The sequence below is a fragment of the Empidonax traillii genome, unplaced genomic scaffold (genome assembly GCF_003031625.1).
Source record: "Empidonax traillii isolate 1590-97213 ecotype Southwest subspecies unplaced genomic scaffold, ASM303162v1 scaffold1702:size71926, whole genome shotgun sequence".
Classification (NCBI taxonomy): domain Eukaryota; kingdom Metazoa; phylum Chordata; class Aves; order Passeriformes; family Tyrannidae; genus Empidonax; species Empidonax traillii.
Window position 1 is genome coordinate 27,947 of NW_020956895.1, and position 18,698 is coordinate 46,644.

General features: G+C 56.0%; 2 protein-coding genes across 2 annotated transcripts in view; both read left to right on the forward strand.

Moving 5' to 3' along the window:
- The first annotated feature begins 365 nt into the window (after nt 1–365).
- On the forward strand, nt 366–4,053 carry PPCS (phosphopantothenoylcysteine synthetase). The gene is made up of 3 exons (XM_027908413.1): nt 366–894; nt 1,667–1,770; nt 3,434–4,053. Exons 1-3 carry the CDS (start codon nt 366–368, stop codon nt 3,755–3,757), a joined length of 957 nt encoding a protein of 318 aa, XP_027764214.1. The 3' UTR covers nt 3,758–4,053.
- Nucleotides 4,054–4,922: 869 nt separating this feature from the next.
- Nucleotides 4,923–18,698, forward strand: part of CCDC30 (coiled-coil domain containing 30) — a 37,884-nt gene continuing 24,108 nt past the window's right edge. The window contains exons 1-6 of the mRNA XM_027908416.1: nt 4,923–4,954; nt 5,565–5,732; nt 6,597–6,717; nt 11,139–11,296; nt 14,158–14,302; nt 18,198–18,313. Coding sequence (XP_027764217.1) covers nt 4,928–4,954; nt 5,565–5,732; nt 6,597–6,717; nt 11,139–11,296; nt 14,158–14,302; nt 18,198–18,313 — 735 coding nt within the window. The 5' untranslated portion in view covers nt 4,923–4,927. The remainder of the gene's footprint in view (nt 4,955–5,564; nt 5,733–6,596; nt 6,718–11,138; nt 11,297–14,157; nt 14,303–18,197; nt 18,314–18,698) is intronic.

Consider the following 18,698-nt stretch of genomic DNA (forward strand, 5'->3'; position numbering starts at 1 on the left):
CGTGTCAAGAGCCAAACAGGCAATTCGAGGGGGAAAATGGGGCGACACAGGTGAGGGAATCCTTGAATCTGTAATTATGAAGTTGTTTAAACTGATGAAACCCATGCGATTCAGGACGCGTCCTGGGGAATCCTTCCCGACACACCCTGCGCTGCAACAAACGTGCGCGCTTTTTTTTTTTTTGCTTTATGTCCCCAAAACGAAGCCTGGAGAGCTTCTTCCAAACTTTTCGGGGCGGAGCCCGCGGGCAGAGGCGTTGCCAAGGGCAACACTTCCGGGGTGAAGGCGGCGAGCGTCGGCGTTGCCGGGGCAACACTTCCGGTAAGGGCCTGCAAGGAGAAGCCTCCACTTCCGGCGGGCGGGTCATGGCGGAGCCGGGGAAGGAGAAGGAGGGGAAGGAGAAGGGGGAGAATGAGGACGCGGAGGACGCGGCGGCGCTGGCGGCCGAGCGCCGGGTGCGGGCCTGGGCGGCGGCGCAGGCGGCTCGCGGGCGGCGCGTGGCGCTGGTGACCTCGGGCGGGACGCAGGTGCCGCTGGAGGCGCGGGCCGTGCGCTTCCTGGAGAACTTCAGCAGCGGGCGGCGCGGGGCGGCCTCGGCCGAGCGGCTCGTGGGGCTCGGCTACGGCGTGTGCTTCCTGCACCGCGCCCGCTCCGCCTTCCCCTGGGCCCGCGCGCTGCCCCCGCACGGCCCCGCGCTGCTGGACGCGCTCCGCCTCGACCCGGGGCCCCCGCCCGGCGTGGCCGCCGCGCCCGCCGCGCTGCCCGCGCTGCTGCCCGCGCTGCGGGAGTACCGCCGGGCCACCGAGGAGGGAGCGCTGCTCGCCATCGAGTTCACCGGGCTGGCCGAGTACCTGGCGCTGCTGCGCGCCGCGGCCAGGGCGCTGGCACCGCTGGGTACGGAGGCGATGGAGGGGGGACAAGAGAGGGCGAGGTCGCCCGTGGGGGTGTCCAGGGTGAAGGGACAGAGTGGGACCGCGTGTGAGGAGATGGCGTGGCCCCGGGAGGGTCCCTGATGTGAGGGGACACGGGGGTGGGGTTTGGGCTTTGGGCTGCAGGAGCAGGGCGAGAGAGGGCGAGGTCCCTCCGTGGGGGTCCCCAGTGTCAGGGAATACGGGGGAACTGGGGGTACAATGAGTGCGAGGAAATGGGGAGAAAACTTAGGGGAACACCAGGTGTGAAGGGATGGGGTGGCTCCAGGAGGGTCCCCCTTGGTGTGAGGGGACAGGGATGAACTGGAACAGCCTTGGGGTGGGGGGTGTAAGGCAAGAGAGGCTCCCTTTGGGAGCCCCCGGTGTGAGGGGACAGAGTGGCCTCGGGAGGGGGCCCAGGCCTGAGGGGATTTGGGGGACATGGGCCTGAGGGGACGTGGTGGTCATGGGGGCCAGGTGAGGGAGTATGTTCCTGGCATTAGGGGATAATATGACCCCCTCGGGGTGGTCCCAGAGCCCAGGGATGAGGTGACAAGGTGGCCCTGTTGCCCGTGGGGCTCTGGCATGAATGGACCTCTTATCTGGGGCAAGGCAGACCCCAGTGGGGGACGGTGTGTCTGAGGGGACCCCTGGGAGGGGGCAGTGCTGGGGGGGCTCTGGGGGGGCCCTGCTGGCTCTGGGGTCCCTGGAGTGACAGGACCAGTCCCACAGAGGGGTGACAGAGCTCTTTCCCACAGGCTCCAGTGTCATGTTCTACCTGGCAGCCGCCGTGTCCGATTTCTACATCCCGGCCTCTGAAATGCCCGAGCACAAGATCCAGTCCTCGGAGGGGCCCCTGCAGGTGAGGCCCTCCCCCCTTTCTGCCGCCCCCTCCTTGCTCCCAGGGTCCTGCCTGGCCGTGGATAAAGCCTGGGAAAGCTGCAAAGCACCAGCTCCTGTGTGTTCTCAGAGGGAATGAATGGGAGGGTGAGTGTTTCCACAGGGGTGGAGATGCTGGAGTTGCATTGTTTTGTTCTTATCTTGCACCAGGGGGGCCCAGATAAGAGGGCAGGCAGGGCAGGGTCAGCCCTGCTCTGCTTTGATCCAGGTTTATTTTTAGGATGGCATGAAGGGAGTTGAGTGGCAAGCTCCAGCCCCAGCAGTGAGTGGTGCCGTGCCTTATCCATGGGTTATCCAAGGGTTATCCACAGGGAGGGAGCCTTGTCCAGCACTGCTCTGTCTGGGTGTTGAGAGGCAGCAGCTTCTACATGCCAGCAATTGTGCTGTGGAATGTGAAGGAGAAACTGTGAGGTGCCTCCTGCTCTTCTGGCTTTGTCCTTTAGAGCTGCCTGTGCTTCCATGGAGACGAGGAGAGGTGGGTCTCAGGGAGCTGAAGTGCTCCAGGAATAGCTCCTTCAGTACTTGAGTTGCTGCCTTCTGGCTGGAGAGAGGCTTTGGACAAGGGCCTGGAGTGACAGGACAAGGGGGAATCGCTTTAAGCTAAAAGAGGCTTGATCCATGCTGGGATTTTGGGGACAAATCCTTCCTTGTGGGGGTGGGGAGCTCCTGGCACAGGTTGCCCAGAGAATCTGTGGCTGCCCCATCCTTTGAGGTGTCCAAGGCCAGCAACGTGGGATGGTGGGAGGTGTCCCTGCCCATGGCAGGGGGTGTAACGAGATGGTCTTTAAAGTCTCTTTCCACCCAAACGACTCCATGACTCTGGATCCATCCTGCCTGCACTGATGATGGTCCAACACTCGTGTCTCTTGCCCTCTCAGCAATGAGAGCAGTTGACTCCAGAGCTCTGTGTGCAACAAACACCAAATTAATGTAATATAATCAGCACCTAAGAAGTTGCTGGGCTTATTTCTTTATCATTAGCACCAGAAAGGTGGGACCCAACCTGATTCCTAGTGATGGACCCAGAGTTTGGGAAGCTGGAGAACAAAGTCTCCTACTTTTTTTTTCCCCCTATTCTTTGGGACTTTGAAGCCTCATGTGCCTTAAGGGGCTGAGGGAAGCAAAGTTGAAGGTGTAATAACCTGCCTGGATTCAGGAGAGCTGAAAAACTCAGACTTCTCAAGCTGTAATGCTTTTTTGTTTGTTTGTTTGTTTGTTTGCTTTGTTTTGTTTTTTAATCTTTCTCTGCTTATATTTATATTCCCAGAGTGGGGTTTAGCTCTGGGAATGCAGAGTTCCTGTGGCCCTGCTTCAGAACCCCCCTGCTTTTTATGGGTACCACTTTGGTCATGGAATTGGGTCGAGTTGAGTTGAATTAAATTGAATTGAACTTACTCCCTGCTTCTTGGTGGCACCTCACTGATCCTTTTCAGTTAAACTTACAGAGTGTTGCAGTGACATTTGAGCCTTGTTTGCTGAGGGCTGATCAAACACTGCCTTGCAGAACTTCCCACTGCAAACACAAAGTGAAGCAAAGCTGGAATTTCCCCTCTCTTACTAAAACTCACTGTGATCTTTGGACTGATTTTTTTTTTTTTTGGGGGGGTGGTTGTTGTTCTTCACAGATCACAATGAAGATGGTGCCAAAAATGCTGTCCCCCCTGGTCAGAGACTGGGCCCCCGAGGCCTTTGTGATTTCCTTCAAGCTGGAGACGGATCCCCAGATCCTGATCGACAAATCCCGACAGGCTCTGGAGAAGTACCGGCACCAGGTGGTGGTGGCCAACGTCCTGGAATCCCGCAGGACCTCCGTCATCATCGTCACCAGAGACTCACAGACCCCCCTGTCCCTCTCTGAGGAGGAGGTAGCACAAGGCATGGAGATAGAGGAGAAAATTGTGAGCTACCTGCAGGGCCAGCACACGGCCTTCATAGAGAGGAAAGGCTGAGGAGCAGCTGAGAGTTGTGCTGGAGAGGAACTGGAATGATTCCCTGGAGTGATTCCCTGTCCAGGTAAATAAACCAAACCTCCAGGATGCTCTGGAGGCCCGTCCAAAACCGTGTCACTTCTCCACAGCTTGGCCACAGGTTGTCCTGGCTTCGGGAAAGAGAAATACACCGATGTGAAACTGTTCCAAAGGATGTTTGTCCCGGTGTCCAGAGCAGGAAAGGATTTGGTTCCTGTCCCCTGGCAGGAGGAGAAATGGTGCAGGTGTCTATATCATATAAAGAACTTTTTGAATCTTCCTCTTCCACGTTTCTTTTGGAATGGCCTAGAGGATGGAATGGGGCTTTGCAGCAAAGATGGGCTGGTTTTATAACTGGAGCGGGGAATCATCTGGTGTTAAGGGTGGATGGTGAAACAAGGGTGGGAAAAGGAGGAGAATGAGGTGACCCAAACCTGTGCCAGAGCCTCCCCACCCTCACAGGGAAGGATTTCTCCCCAGTATCCCATCTAACCCTGCCCTCTGACAGTGGGAAGCCATTTCCCCTTGGCATGTGCCTCTTTCCCTTGTCCCAGGTCCCTCTCCAGTTTTCCTAGAGTCCCTTTAGGCCCTGCAAGGGGCTCTCAGGTCTCCCTGGAGCTTTTCTTCTCCAGGTGAACCCCCCCAGCTCTCCCAGCCTGGCTCCAGAGCAGAGGGGCTGCAGCCCTGGGAGCATCTCCATGGCCTCCTCTGGACTCTCTCCAGCAGCTCCACGTCCTTCCTGTGCTGCCTCCAGCCCTGGAGGCAGCACCACAGGGAGGTCTCGCCTTACCACTGGAAGGGGTTCTAAGGTCTCCCCGGCCACCTCTCCTCTACAGGCTCAGCTCCCTGCCGTTGCCCTAGTCCCCTCGGCACATCCCTTCAGCTCCAGCAGTTTTTCGAAGAAAACCGGGACAACTTTTTTTCCCGCTTTGTTGGGATTTTTGGAGGCCGGTCTGTGCCGCGGGACCCCCGCCAGGGGGCGCCTGTTGAGAGGGGCGTGACCGGGGGGCGTGGTCTCACAGACCCCTAACGACACTATTGGCTGGAGGTGGGGCAGTGGGCGTGGCATCGCAGCCCGATTCAGGGCTCTGTGGGGGCGTGTCCTCCAGGGGGCGTGTCCTGTTGCCATGGCGACGGGGTCCGTCCCGCCGCATGGACGCGGCCGCCGCGGCCGCCCCGGTGGGTGCGCGGAGCGGGCCCGAGGGGCCCCACGGTGTCCCCGGGGGCAGCACCGGGGGGTCGGCGGTGCCCCAGGGCCCACCAGCAGGGGCTGAGTGCGCGCCGGTTGTATCCCTGCGATTGGGGGGCTTGGGGGCCGTCGTTTTATCGCCGGCACCAGCCTGGGGTTTCGGGGAGGCGGTTGTACCCTGAGTTTGGGATCGGGAGTTGAGAGGGGTGTCGGTTGTACCCCCGGGTTTGGGATCGTGGGCTGAGAGGGGTCAGTTTTACCCCCGTGTTTGGGATCGTGGGGCTAAAGGAGGGGCGTTTGTACCCCCGGGATCGGGGTCTGAGAGGGGTCGGTTGTACTTCGGGTTTGGGATCGGGGGTTGAGGGGAATCTGTTGAACCCTCGGGTTTGTCATCGGGGGCTAAAGGAGGGGTGTTTGTACCCCCGGGAGCGGGGGTTGAGGGGTGTCGGTTGTACCCCCAGGTTTGGGATCGGGGGTTGAGAGCGGTCAATTGTCCCCTAGGGTTTGGGGTCCGAGAGGGTCGGTTGTACCCCCAGGTCGGGGGTCAGGGGGATCAGTTTTACCCCATCCCCCGCCTCTCACGCCCCTTTGTCCCCCCAGGCCGAGCCCCCGGTGCCGGCGGACGCGGTGCTGCGCTGGCTGCGGGCGGAGGGCGCGGATCCCGCGGCCCCGGCACACGAGCAGCTGGGCTTGGCCTGGCGGCTCCTTCGGAAAGCGGAGACGCGGCTGGGAGAGCTGGAACGGCGGCGGGAGCAGGACATGAGAGACGTAAGGGGCTCTGCTGGAGCCGTCCTGGGATGGGAGCGGGCTGGGGAAGGGGCTGGAGCACCAGGGATGAGGGAGCTGGGGGGGCTCAGCCTGGAGAAAAGGAGGCTCAGGGGGGACCTTCTTGCTCTCTGCAATCCCTGACAGGAGGAGGGAGCCAGGGGTGGGTCGGGCTCTGCTCCCAGGGAACAGGGACAGGAGGAGAGGAAAGGGTGTCAAGCTGTGCCAGGGGAGGGTCAGGTGGAATCAGGAGGAATTTCTTCATGGAAAGGGTGGACAGGCACTGGAAGGGGCTGCCCAGGGCATTGGTGGAGTTCCCACCCCCGGAGGTGCCTGAGGAAGGACTGGACACGGCACTCAGTGCCCAGGTGGGGATTGATCACAGGTCACACTCCATGATTTTTTCCAACCTAATTGATCCTCTGATTCCACCCCCCGGGTTTAACCCACCCAGTCCCACACTCCCTGTGTGCAGCAGCACCTCCAGAGGTGTCAGAGCCATTCTGCTGCCCCAGGAAACTCGGGCCATCCCCACTACATTCCCCATTCCTCATGTGGGGGCATCAAAAAGCAGGTGGTGAACCCAGCATCCCCCACAGAGCTGTGGCTCAGAGCCCCCCCCCACATCCCAGCACCCCCACTCCTCACCCTCTCCCACTCTCCAGCCCTCCCTGTCAAGGTTTTCCCCAGCTGTTCCCAAGTCCTACAAAGATTTGAGCTTATCCTTTAAATACGAGGGTGGCAGATCTCTTTGTGCCCCCTGTGGAGGCTCTGGCAGCTACAAGGATGCGGGGTGTTTTCCCTGTTCCAGGTGGAAAGGGCTGTTTTCCCTGTTCCAGGTGGAAAGGGCTGTTTTCCCTGTTCCAGGTGGAAAGCTACGTGGGCCACGTCCGTGCCCTGACGGAGGAGCGGGATGCCATCGCCTCAGAGTACGAGAAGGAGAATGAGCAGCTCAGGCTGGAGCTGGCACGGCTGCAGCTGCTCCAGGGTAATGATCCCTCCTCACCACGAGCCCAGGGAATGCCCTGGCAGGTGTTAAACCTTCCTGGAGAGCAGAGCAGCCTTCCTTGGGGATTCTCAGGGAGCTCTCTCAGGGAGTTCTTTGCGGGGCTCTCAAGGAGCTCTCAAGGAGTCTTCGGGGACCTCTTGGTGGTTTGCTCTTTGGAAGGTTGCTGAAAGTGTTAATGAGCTGCTAGAGCTGATTTTTAATTGATTTAGAGGTTCTTGTCTGCTTTCACTACCTTTCTTTATTTGGCACTTTCTCCACGTGGCTCTGTTGGTGCCTCTTCCAGGGGCTGTTTGAAGGCCAGAACTGATGATGCTGTTTGGTTTCCAACACTGATTTATCTGTCATTGACTCTTCACTCCCACCCAGGCAGTGAATTTGCCTTTGGTTTGCACAAACTCCTCGTTTCTTAAAGCAGCTGTGAGGAACAGTTGTGCTGGGGATTCACAACTTGGGTGTGTTTATTGTCACAGAATCCCAGGATGGTTTGGGTTGGAAGGGACCTCAAAGCCCATCCAGTTCCACTCCCTGCCGTGGCAGGGACATCTCCCACTACCCCATGCTGCTCAGAGCCCCTCAGAGCTCCACTATTTTAGGGGCAGTAATTTTGTTGAAAGGAAATATTTCATTTATTTCCCTTCAAATAATTTATTTTCCAACTCTGGGGTCACTTCCACTAATGGCCAACATATTTTTTCTGGGTTTAAATCTTTATGTTCTTCAGTCTTCTGTTGTGCTTTGAGCACCTTTGTTACGTCAGCTTCTTTTGTGGAGTGTGCTGTCCTGACCCTAAGGTAAAATTTGGGGTGATGGCGCAGCTTCTCTGTGATAGAGGCTTCGTTTGGAGCAGCAAATCAAGGAGTTTTTGGGCAAACTGATCGTGGTTTTGAACATCTTTTGGGTTTTCAAGGAGCATATCTGATGGAGGGGCTTTCCAAAGATGGGTTTGCCTAAAATTCTGGTTCCTCTGAGCACCTCAAGCAGTGCTTTGAGGTGAAAATGCTGGTTACAAGGGGTTGAAATGATTAATGAGTTTTTTGGAGCAGGGAACCTGCGTTCCTGGTTCTTCTCTCACTTCCCACGAGGTGGCAGGAGAAGGACAGGTCTTCCCCAAAGCTGGAATGCCAGCGATTCCCTCCTGATCCTGGACTTTTTCCATTTCTGAGGGATTCTCGTGGCTGTTGAGCAATCACTGAGGCTGCAATGGAAGCCGAGATCCGTGTCTGTGGATCTGGATTTTATCTGTGGTGGTGTTGTTCCCAGGGGGTTTTGTGGATTCAATGCCAATAGGGGTTTTCTCTGTGTGTGGGGGGTTGGGATATCACTGGCAGATTGTGGGTTTGAAGTGCTGGCACTAGTGCTGTTTGGGGATAATTTAGGGATCTGGGCAGTGGAGAAGGCCCTGCTTCCCCCAGGCTGTCCCCTGCAGGGAGGAGGGGCAGCCCTGAGGTGTTTCAAGGTGTTTGTGGAGTGTTTTATTGAGTTTTTTGGGTCTTTGCTATTCAGGTTTGTTCAGCTGGAGAAAAGGAGAGTGAGGGGAGACTCCTTGGGGTCTGCAGCTCCTCCTGAGGGGCAGCTCCGATCTCTGCTCTCTGTGAGCAGGGACAGGACTCAAAGAATGGCTGGAGCTGTGCCAGGGAGGTTTAGGATGGATATTAGGGAAAGGTTCTTCCCCCAGAGGGTGGTTGGCACTGAACAGGCTCCCCAGGGCAGTGTCACAGCCCCAAGGGCTGCCAGAGCTCCAGGAATGTTTGGACAAAGCTTTTAGAGGGGGGATTGTTGGGGTTGTCCAGGATTTGGACTGGATGATCCCTGTGGGTCCTTTCCAGCTCAGGGTTTTCTCTGATTCCATGGTTCTAGCTCAGCCTTTTCACAATAAAAAATCCCCCTGGCCATCTTTGGCACGGAGCAGACGGATGTGCTTGTGCAGTGCCACATTTCCAAAGGATTTGGAATGGGATCACAGGCTGGGTTGGGTTTGGAGGGACCTTAAAGCCCCTCCAGTCCCACCTCCTGCCACGAGCAGGGACACCTTCCACTATCCCAGGTCGCTCCAAGCCCCATCCAACCTGTGGGGAGGGCAGCCACAGCTTCTCTGGGCACCCTGTGCCAGGGGCTCCCCACCCTCCCAGGGAGGGATTCCTTCCCAGTATCCCATCTAAATTCCCCCCCTTTTAATTTAAAACCATTCCCCCTTGTCCTGTCCCTCCATCCCTTGTCCAAAGTCCCTCCCCAGCTCTCCTGGAGCCCCTTCAGGCTCTGAGGGTCATTAATGCTCATCACTGACCCCGAGCAGTTTCTGATGGCACAGTTAAATCCCTGCTGACAGATTTACTCTGCGCCTGGCACAGGTTCCTGCTGGAGCAGCCAGGGCTGGTTCCTGCTGGGCCATGGAGCTGAGCTTCACCTCGTGTGGATCCTCTGCCCAGAGTGACATTTTTCCTCCCCTGCAGGCGGTTCCTGATCCGATGGCTCTCGCTGGACGCTCCGGGGTGTTGTTGGAGGGCAGGTCAATGGCACACGTGCTGTGGTGCCTTTTCAAAAGCCTTCCTGCAAAACAGCTCTAATGGGCAGTGAAGCACCACACTGGGGGGGGAGCTGCCTCCGTTTGTTTCGAAAAGTGGAATAAAAAGAATAAATAGTTGTGGTCTGAGCTTGTTTGTTGGAACAGCTGGGACAGCTGGACCGGTAGAACACCCCCAGCAGAGACAGGGCGGGCAGGTCTGGGGTGGGGTGAGGACACCACTGAGCTGCTGCTTCTGAGAGTCTTCCTGGGGGAGGAAAATACAAATATAAACAGAAAAAAACTTGCTTCCAAACAAGCAAGGGCAGGAGGTGCCAGTGGGAACCCAGCAGTGCTCTGGTGGAACAGTGCCTGTTGGCTCTTCCCAGACCTGCTGGGTGGGGGAGGGAAGGGGTTTGTGAGAAACCAGTGGGTTTGACAGGCAGGTGAGCTGTGCTGGGTGTGGCAGACCCTTCTCATCCTCACAGATCCTTTTCCCTCCTCAGCCGGTGGAAAGTGTCTGGGATCTGAGGCTGTGCTGCTACACGTTGCTATGCAGGGTGTGAGGGAAGCACTGGCAGGGGGAGGTGTCAGTGGCACAGGGGGTCCCATTCCTGCCCATAAATCAGAGCAGTTTCCCCTTCATTTTAGCTGGGATCTGTCTCTGGGAGCAAACTGCAAGGCAGGTTGGGGTCAGTTTGCTGTGATCCATGGGCTCTTCCTGGTGGACATGGAGTAAGTCCAGCTATTTTGATGCTGCCAAAAGCCCTGTTTGCTGTGCTGCAGCTGCTGGTGGGCCCTGTTTGATCCCCTATTGACTGAGCTGTGCTCTGTGACCCCAGGGAACCGCAGGGTGTTTTCCATCCACAGGGCTGGAACAGCAGAGTGGAAACAAGGGATTGATTGGAGCCTCAGGAGGTGGTTAAATCAGTGCAGGGAAGGGAGGACCAGGCTTGTCCAGAGCTCTGTGTGTCCTGGGTGATGGGCATCAGTTGTCCAGCTCCAGCTCCCTGAGTGAAAAATCTGGGAATATCCCTCCTTCTTCCTTGCAGCTCCCTGCACTCCCTTCCTGCTGCACTCAGAAACCTTTATAACGTGGTTTGGGCCAGAAATTTGGTTTTAATATGAATTACACGGGGAGGGTCGGAAAAGCCCTTCCCTGGCTCCACAAGCTGCTGGAGCTGGTGCAGGAGTTACTGCCCTGACCACTCCAGAGACCAAAGGTTCCTCGTTTTCTCCTGACTTCTGCAAGTGTTGTCACAAAATCTGCCATTGAATCTGGAAGTTTTTCCCAGTACAGAGCATCCCTGGCTATAATTTTGGGATAAATGGTGAAGGATTGGCACTTTAATTCTTAAAGATATTTAGATCTGCCTCTCTCTTTGGGGAAAAGAGTGATGCTCTCTGGGAGTGATCTGGTGTTTTGTGTCTCTTGCTGAAGAAAATATCTGCTTCTCTCCAAGAGATCTTGGGGATCTGAAGCTTGGAACTGATAATCTTGGAGGTCTTTTCCTTGATGATTCCACGGTTCCCTCGTGTTTAACCTGTTTAGTTTCCACCAAGCTGCGCTCAGGGTTAATGGGGTGAGGATAAACCAGGCTGGGAGGAGAAGATGGTTGGAGAAACTCCTCCACTGAAAACCAGGCAGGAGAACTCTAACTGGGTGTGTAGCAGGTCCTATGGCTTGGCAGGCAGGGAAGGGGATGGATGAGCAGAAACCATCTGAGAGAGGGAATAGGGATGAGATAACAGGGAGTGGGAAGCAGGAGGAGAGACTGGAGGGCTCCAGGAGAAACAGGAGCTGCTGCACTGGGGAATCAGAGGATCTGGGAAGCAGATCTGCAGGAAATCGTGCCCTGTTTGCTCCTCTGCTCACCCCAAGCCTTGCCTTGCCTTGCAGAAGCCCAGCTGAAGGAGGTGGAGGAGATGCTGGAGCAGGAAGGGCTGTCCCAGATCGCCCACAGCGCCGCCAGCGAACAGGTCGCCTATTTACTGGTGGAGAGGACGGCCCTGCTGGGGAAACTGGGACTGCTCCACAGCCCCACAGAGGGCATCCAGGTACCTCCTGCTCAGCTGCTCAGGCTGGGAAAGGAATGTCTTTGGGATATTTCTGCAATTACAACTATTGCTCCTGTCTCTGAGGCCTCAGTGGAGTCTCGGTGGTGAAGTACCTGAAAGAGAGACTATTTACAGGACCAGACAGTGCCAGGACAAGGGGAATGGCTTCAAACTGCCAGAGAGCAGGTTTAGATGGGATATTGGGAAGAAATCCTTCCCTGGGAGGGTGGGCAGGCCCTGGCACAAGGTGCCCAGAGAAGCTGTGGCTACCCCTGGATCCCTGGGAGCGACCAAGGCCAGGTTGGAGCAGCCTGGGCTGGTGGAAGGTGTCCCTGCCCAGGGCAAGGAGTGGAACTGGGTGGGCTTTAAGATCCCTTCCGACCCAAACCAAGCTGGAATTCTTGGAGTCTGAGTCCATGTCTTTCTTAGTTTCCCCCCTTGGACATTTGCCTTTGATTTGCTCCCACACCTGCACAGCTCTCAGGGACAGGGTGGGATTGCTGGGGGGTCTGTGCAGGGCCAGGAGTTGGACTGGATGAATCTTGGAGGTCCCTTCTGTGATTTTAAGGCCACCAATTCCCACCTACTCCCGAATGTGGCTATTTAATGGAGCATTCTGGAATTCTGGGAACTGCTGTTTGAGTTCCCAAGCAGTGAGGAAGGAGGTGGAGCCGGGGGAAAGCAGGGAGGGGGCAGGACCTCAAAGAGGGGTCAGGGCTTGGCCTTCTCCTGCTTTTGTGCCTTCCAGTTTCTTCCTGCTGACAGGAATGGAATCACACAACAGTTTGGGTTGGGAGGATACCCTCCACTGGACCTGGCCTTGGACACTTCCAGGGGATTTTTATAAGCATAATGCTCCTTATTTCCAACCAAACACAAGTTCTTCCCAGTTCTTACACTGGGCACCGTTTCTGTTGTTTTGAACCAGGTGAAGGACACTTTGGGAGATCCGTTTTCCCGGAAAACAGGCTCCCTGAAACTGCTTATTCCCGCCAGATGATGTCATTGCTGTCCACCCCTGTGAACCAGAAACTGTGGATTAAGCACCCCATTGTTCAGGGGAGCATCACTCTTGTTTCACAGAATCATTAGAGTCCCCACAGTGTTACAGGTTAATGGGTTAATTGCTCCTCTTACTCTGTTTGCAGGAATGTGTGGCCTTGCTTGTTCCCAGCTGACCTGTCCCACCCTTGGGATGAAGGGCCAGCCCTGTCCTGCCTGGTACAGGGATGAATTCAGCTTTTAGCCTGACTGCCCAAGCAGAACTGATTGTTTTGATGTGTCCCCACTAAGGCAGAAATAGGGAGGTCCAAACCTGCAGTTTGTGTGGTCAGCTCTGACAGATCCGTGGGGAAATCTTCTGGGCTCGTGGTGTGGGGGAGCTCAGGAACATCTCCAGGAGTGCCAAATATCAGTAACCCCCAACCTGCTGGGTTCGTGGCTGGAGAAGGAACAAGTTCCTAAATGGCTCAAAGGTCAGGGGACAGCCTGAGGGATGGGTTTGGGGGTTCTCATGGATGGAAAGCGGGACATGAGCCCACAGTGTGTGTTTGCACCCCAAAGGCCAATTAAATTTGGGCTCTGTCCCCCTGCCCCCCTCAGGTGAGACCAGATGCCCTGGCACAGGGTGGCCAGAGAAGCTGTGGCTGCCCCTGAATCCCTGGAAGTGTCCAAGGCCAGGTTGGAGCAACCTGGGCTGGTGGAAGGTGCCCCTGCCCACGACAGGGGGTGGCACTGGATGGGGTTTAAGGTCCCTTCTATCCCAAACCATTCCATGATCCTGAGTCTCTCAGTGTTACTCTGATAAAGGGAGTCAATCTCTGGACAAAGCTGAGCCCTCTGGCTCTGAAAGGCAGAGGAATAACTCTGAAGCTGAAAATCCCCCCCCCTCAGTGGTGCCAAGGGGCACAGGGCAGGGCCAAGGGACACATGGCCATGCTCTGGCTGGTGCTGCTGTGCATTAAAATCTCCTGTGCAAGGCTGGCTCTGCTCACACTCCCCAGGCATTGGGAACTGGACTCCCCCAGCTGCCTCCTAAGGGATAGTGAGAAGGGAAATACACATTTTCATGCTGTTGGCACAGCTCATAGTCGGGATTTCATAGACTCAGAAGGTTGGAAAAGCCCTCTGAAATCATCAAGTCCAACCCTTAACCCAGCACTGCCACGTTCACCACTGAACTGTGTCCCCAAGTGCCACATCCACAGGTTTTTTGAGCATTTCCAGGGGTGGTGACAGCCTGTGTCAGTGCCTGACCACCCTTTCCATGAAGGAATTTTCCCAAATATCCAATCTAAACCTGCCCTGGCAAAACTTGAGGCTGTTTCCTCTCATCCTGTCCCTTGTTCCCCAGGAGCAGAGCCTGATTTTCCCCCCCCTGACTCCCCCCTCCTGTCAGGGAGTTGCAGAGAGCGAGAAGGTCCCCCCGAGCCTCCTTTTCTCCAGGCTGAGCCCCCCCAGCTTCTCCTCATCAGACCTGTGGTCCCTCCCCCCTATTTCAGGTCTCTTCCTGAGCCCAATGGGAAGGTTTTTATTGATTTTAGAATGACAACTCACAGCCTGAACAATTCCAGAGCCTCATCCACAGGCTGTGCAGCCAGTGCAGGTGTGAATCTCCTCTGCTGGGGGCCAGGGGACACTCAGAGCTCTGGCTCAGGGCTGCCCTGTGGGTATCACCTGCCTTTGGTGTGCCCCAGAAATGGCACTGGAGATGAGGGGACTGATGTCAGAGAGGGGGACACCAGAAATGGCACTGGAGATGAGGAGACCAGTGTCAGAGAGGGGGACAAACAGCTCTGCCTCGGTCCCATCTCCCCCGGGGTTTTCTGATTTCCAGTGGAACTTTAACCCCTGTGCTTCAGTTCTGCAGGGAAGAGCTGGAGAGGGGACCTGCAGGAGCTGTGGGAGAGCTGGGTGAGGCTCCCCAGAGGCTGATGGTGGCCCAGGAAGAGCTCCAGGGGATGCCAGAGGGCTTGGATGCACCCAGCGAGGAGCAGAGTGGAGCAGGTAAAGCCACCCCTAATTCCTGCTTGTCACCAGCCCACTCAGGGTAAGGTCACCCCCCCACCTCTGGGGACTTGGGGGCAGCCTCTCCTGTGTCCTCTCTGCTTGGAATGTGGGAAAATCAGATGTGAAATCAGGTGGGAAAATCTCTGCTCCTTAGGAGATGGGAATGCAATTATTGCCAGTCACAGATCCATTCATTCTGAGTCTGGGGTTCTGTGGATCTGGACTGAATTCCTCTCCCTGGCCCCTCCACAGGGAGAAATTCTTGCACTAGGAGGGGATGGAGAGGGAACAGGGTAGCTGGAATACCATGTGCACAGGTTTTGCTGGGCCCCTCATCCCAGGTTTCTCCACAGGCACTTTGGATGGTGCCTCTTTGGGAGCCCTTGGCAAGAGCAGCAATGATGAAGTGACTGCTTAGATTGTGTCCCTTCACCTGCTTCCTGAAATAACTGTTGCTGGCCAGCCCTGAAGATTTATTTATTTTTAGTGTTTTCTGTAAATACTGAAATATTTATATAAACTGAAATACTGTGGAATGGAAGAGTTTTCTGGAGGCAGATGTGGTAAAGCTGCTCTTGGAGTGATCCAGGTGCTTTGCTGGACACTTTGCTGCTTTTTCGGGAGGGGGTTCCTTACATTGTCCTTGTCATGTGAAAGGCGTGAGTTCAGATTTTTCTTCATTTTCTTTATGTTTGTGTGGAGCTTGAGTGGCTCTAGTCATCAAAACTTTTCTTATTTCTGATGGGTGTACCCAATGAGGGAGGGTTTGGCCACTTGAGGAGGGGGTTTGGATGTGGCTTCAGCAGCAGAACATCCTGACTCTCCCTGATCAGACAGGGTCTCAGTGCTGCAATGTTCTCCCATTCTGCTGGGATTGGGATGGAGGAGCCCACCTGCTCTCTGCCTGGTCCCACACTCCGTTCTGTCCCTCTGGGCAGACGTTTCTGGTTGTTCTGGGGAGCATCTCAACCTCTGTCCCTCTAGGGAGTGGCAGCTGCTTTTCACCTTAAATTCTGAATCCCCTCCAGTTTTAACTTTACCCATCGCCCCACACAGCCCCCAAACCTGGGATGCAGAATTCCAGGGGAGAGCAGCAAACTGGGGGTGAGGTGACACATCCCAGCCCCACTGGAGACCAAGCCACTCCAGGAGACTCCGGGGTCAGGTTTAGGAGAGAGTGGCAGGTCCTGGTGCTGTGTGTGAGGGCCTGGACCTCACCCCAGGAGCTTCCAGGACCTGGCAGCTCCTCCCCAGCTCCCAACCCCGTCACCCACAGCGCTCTAATGCCAGGCAGGGCCGTGCTGGGTGTGTGGATTGATCCACGTGTCCCCAGGGATGGGGTGAGCCCGGCAGTGGCAGCTCCAGCACACAGAGCACGGAGCAGCTCCAGCCTGGGACCCCCATGGATCGTTCCCTGCATATTCCCTGAGCTTTATGATCTGCTGGAGTGTCAGATGAATACAAGGCCTTGCAAACTGTGAGTAAGGGAATTTATTTGCTAATAAAAACCCTCAGAGAAATCACTGATCTTTACTAGAATAAATTTACTCTCCTGTCCTCTCTTGTCCTGTCCTCTCCTGTCCTCTCTTGTCCTGTCCTCTCCTCTCCTCTCCATCTCTATCCCTGTCCCTGTCCCTGTCCCTGTCCCTGTCCCTGTCCCTGTCCCTGTCCCTGTCCCTGTCCCTGTCCCTCTCCTGGTTTGAATCAGGGACTGGGATTGTGCGGGTTTCCCCCCATTTTTCCAAATTGGGACCAAACAAGGAGAGAGGTTTTGATTTTTGCCTGAATAAAAATCAATCTGCAGCTGAAATTTCCCATGCCCACCCCTTTCCTTAAGCTGGAAAGGGAATAACTCTTTCTTCCCTCTTCTGGGAAGAAAACTGTCTCTTCCCTGGTTTTTGGGACACGATTCTGTCCGTGTGCTCCTCATCCCAACACCTTTCCCTGTTTTTTTTTGCACTGGGAATACTGGGAGTCTGCATTAACTGTGTGTTATGATTGCACTGATTTATTGATTCAGCCTTGAAGGGTTGCTGTGCAGCCACAGCTTTCCTGTCCTGGCCATTCCATAAATATTAATGCCTGGAAAACACGGATAGAGTAATTCTGGTTGTGTTCCCGCTTGGAGCAATGAGGCATTTTGCGGTGAAAATAAGGAATTTTTGGGTTGTTTGGGTTTCCCAAAGCTTTCCTTGCTATTTGTGAATCCTGTGCTAAAGATGGGAGGTGCGGGGGGGGGGGATTCTCCCTGATCCAGAGGCAAACTGGAATCCCTGGGATAACTGTGGAGCGTAGGGAACACAGCACTGCTGTTGAACCTGGATCTCCTGGAAGCTGGAGATCTACTGGAGAAGGGAGAGGATGGTCTTCCATGGGGATGGTATTCCATGAGGATGTGTTCCATGTGTTCCACGAGGTTGTGTTCCATGAGGATGATGTTCCATGAGGTTGTGTTCCATACGAATGTGTTCCACAAGGATGGTGTTCCATGAGGATGATGTTCCATGGGGGTGTGATCCATGGGGATGGGTCCCATGAGGATGGATTCCATGGAGATGTGTTCCAGGTGTTCCACAAGGATGGTGTTCCATGAGGATGGTGTTCCATGAGGATGGTGTTCCATGGGGATGGTGTTCCATGAGGATGGTGTTCCATGGGGATGGTGTTCCATGAGGATGGTGCTCCATGGGGATGGGCTCCATGGGGGTGTGTTCCATGGGGATGGGTTCTATGGGGATGTGTTCCACGTGCTCCACAAGGATGGTGTTCCATGGGGATGTTCCCACATGGAGTGTCTGTGCTCCTGCCCATGGACCCCCTGTGTGTGAGGGCTGTCTGGGAGCCCTGGTGGAGCTGGGGCAGGGCCAGAGCAGGGACTGGGGTCACACCAGTGACTGGGGTGACATCAGACTGTCATCTGTCACCAGGGGGGTTCAGCAGGGCTCCATCTTGGGCCCTGTGCTCTCCAGCATCTCCATCAGTGGTTGGATGCAGGACTGGAAGGGACACTGAGCAAGTTTGCAGTGTTTGATCCCAAACCTGGGAGGAGCTCCTGAGTCCCTGGAGGGCAGGGAGGCCCTGCAGAGAGACCTCGATGGATCCAAGGGCTGGGAATCACCAACCATGGGAAGTTCAACAAGGGGAAGTGCAGGATTCTGCCCCTGGGATGGGACAACCCAGGATGTAGGGACAAACTGGGAATGAGAGGCTGGGAAGCAGTGCCAGGAGAGAAGCCTGGGGGTGCTGGTGGGTGCCAGTTGTCCCTGAGTCAGCAGTGCCCTGGCAGCCAGGAGGGACATCCCTGTGCTGGGGGCAGCAGGGAGGGGATTGTCCCGCTCTGCTCTGCTCTGGGGTGGCCTCACCTGCAATATTGGGACAGTTGGGGGGGACACAATGGAAGGAGAGATTGAGCCATTGGAGAGTGTCCAAAGGAGGGAAATGGAGATGGGGAAGGGCCTGGATTTGAAGCCCTGGGAGGACACTGAGGGCACTTGGTGTGTTCAGCTGGAGAAGAGGAGACTGAGGGGAGACCTCCGTGCAGTTCCAACTGCCTGGGCAGGGGCAGAGGAGGGGCAGGACTGAGCTCTGCTCTGGGGGGAGCAGGGACAGCCCCCAGGGAATGGCTGGAGCTGTCAGGGCAGGCTCAGGGTGGATCTCAGGGCAAGGTTCTTCCCCCAGAGGCTGGTTGGGCACTGAACAGGCTCCCCAGGGCAGTGGGCACAGCCCCAAGGCTGCCAGAGCTGCAGGAGGCTTTGGACAACACTTTTGGGGACAGTGTGAGATTGTTGGGGTGTCTGAGCAGGGCTGAGGATTGGACTGGATAATCCTTATGGGTCCCTTCCAACTCAACTGGGATTCAGTGACCAGTTTGTCTTGCCCTGTGCTTTTCCAGGCAGGGCTGAGCTCCAGGAGGTCATGGAGCACAACAGCCGCCTGGATAAGGAGATCCTGGCACTGCGGGCTCGGGTCCAGACACTGGATCTGGAGAGGAAAGCTTTCCTGGAACTGGTGAGCACACACCCACCCCACTCCTGCTCTGCCACGGCCCTGAGGGGCGTCAGTGGGGCCAACAGCCCTGGCTGGCTCCTGGAATCCATCCCTGCTCCCTGATAGTCCTGGCTGGCTCCTGGAAGCCATCCCTGCTCCCTGATAGTTCTGGATTGGCTCCTGGAATCCATCCCTGCTCCCTGATAGTCCTGGCTGACTCCTGGAAGCCATCCCTGCTCCCTGATAGTTCTGGATTGGCTCCTGGAATCCATCCCTGCTCCCTGATAGTTCTAGATTGGCTTCTGGAATCCATCCCTGCTCCCTGATAGTCCTGGCTGGCTCCTGGAAGCCATCCCTGCTCCCTGATAATTCTAGATTGGCTCCTGGAATCCATCCCTGCTCTCGG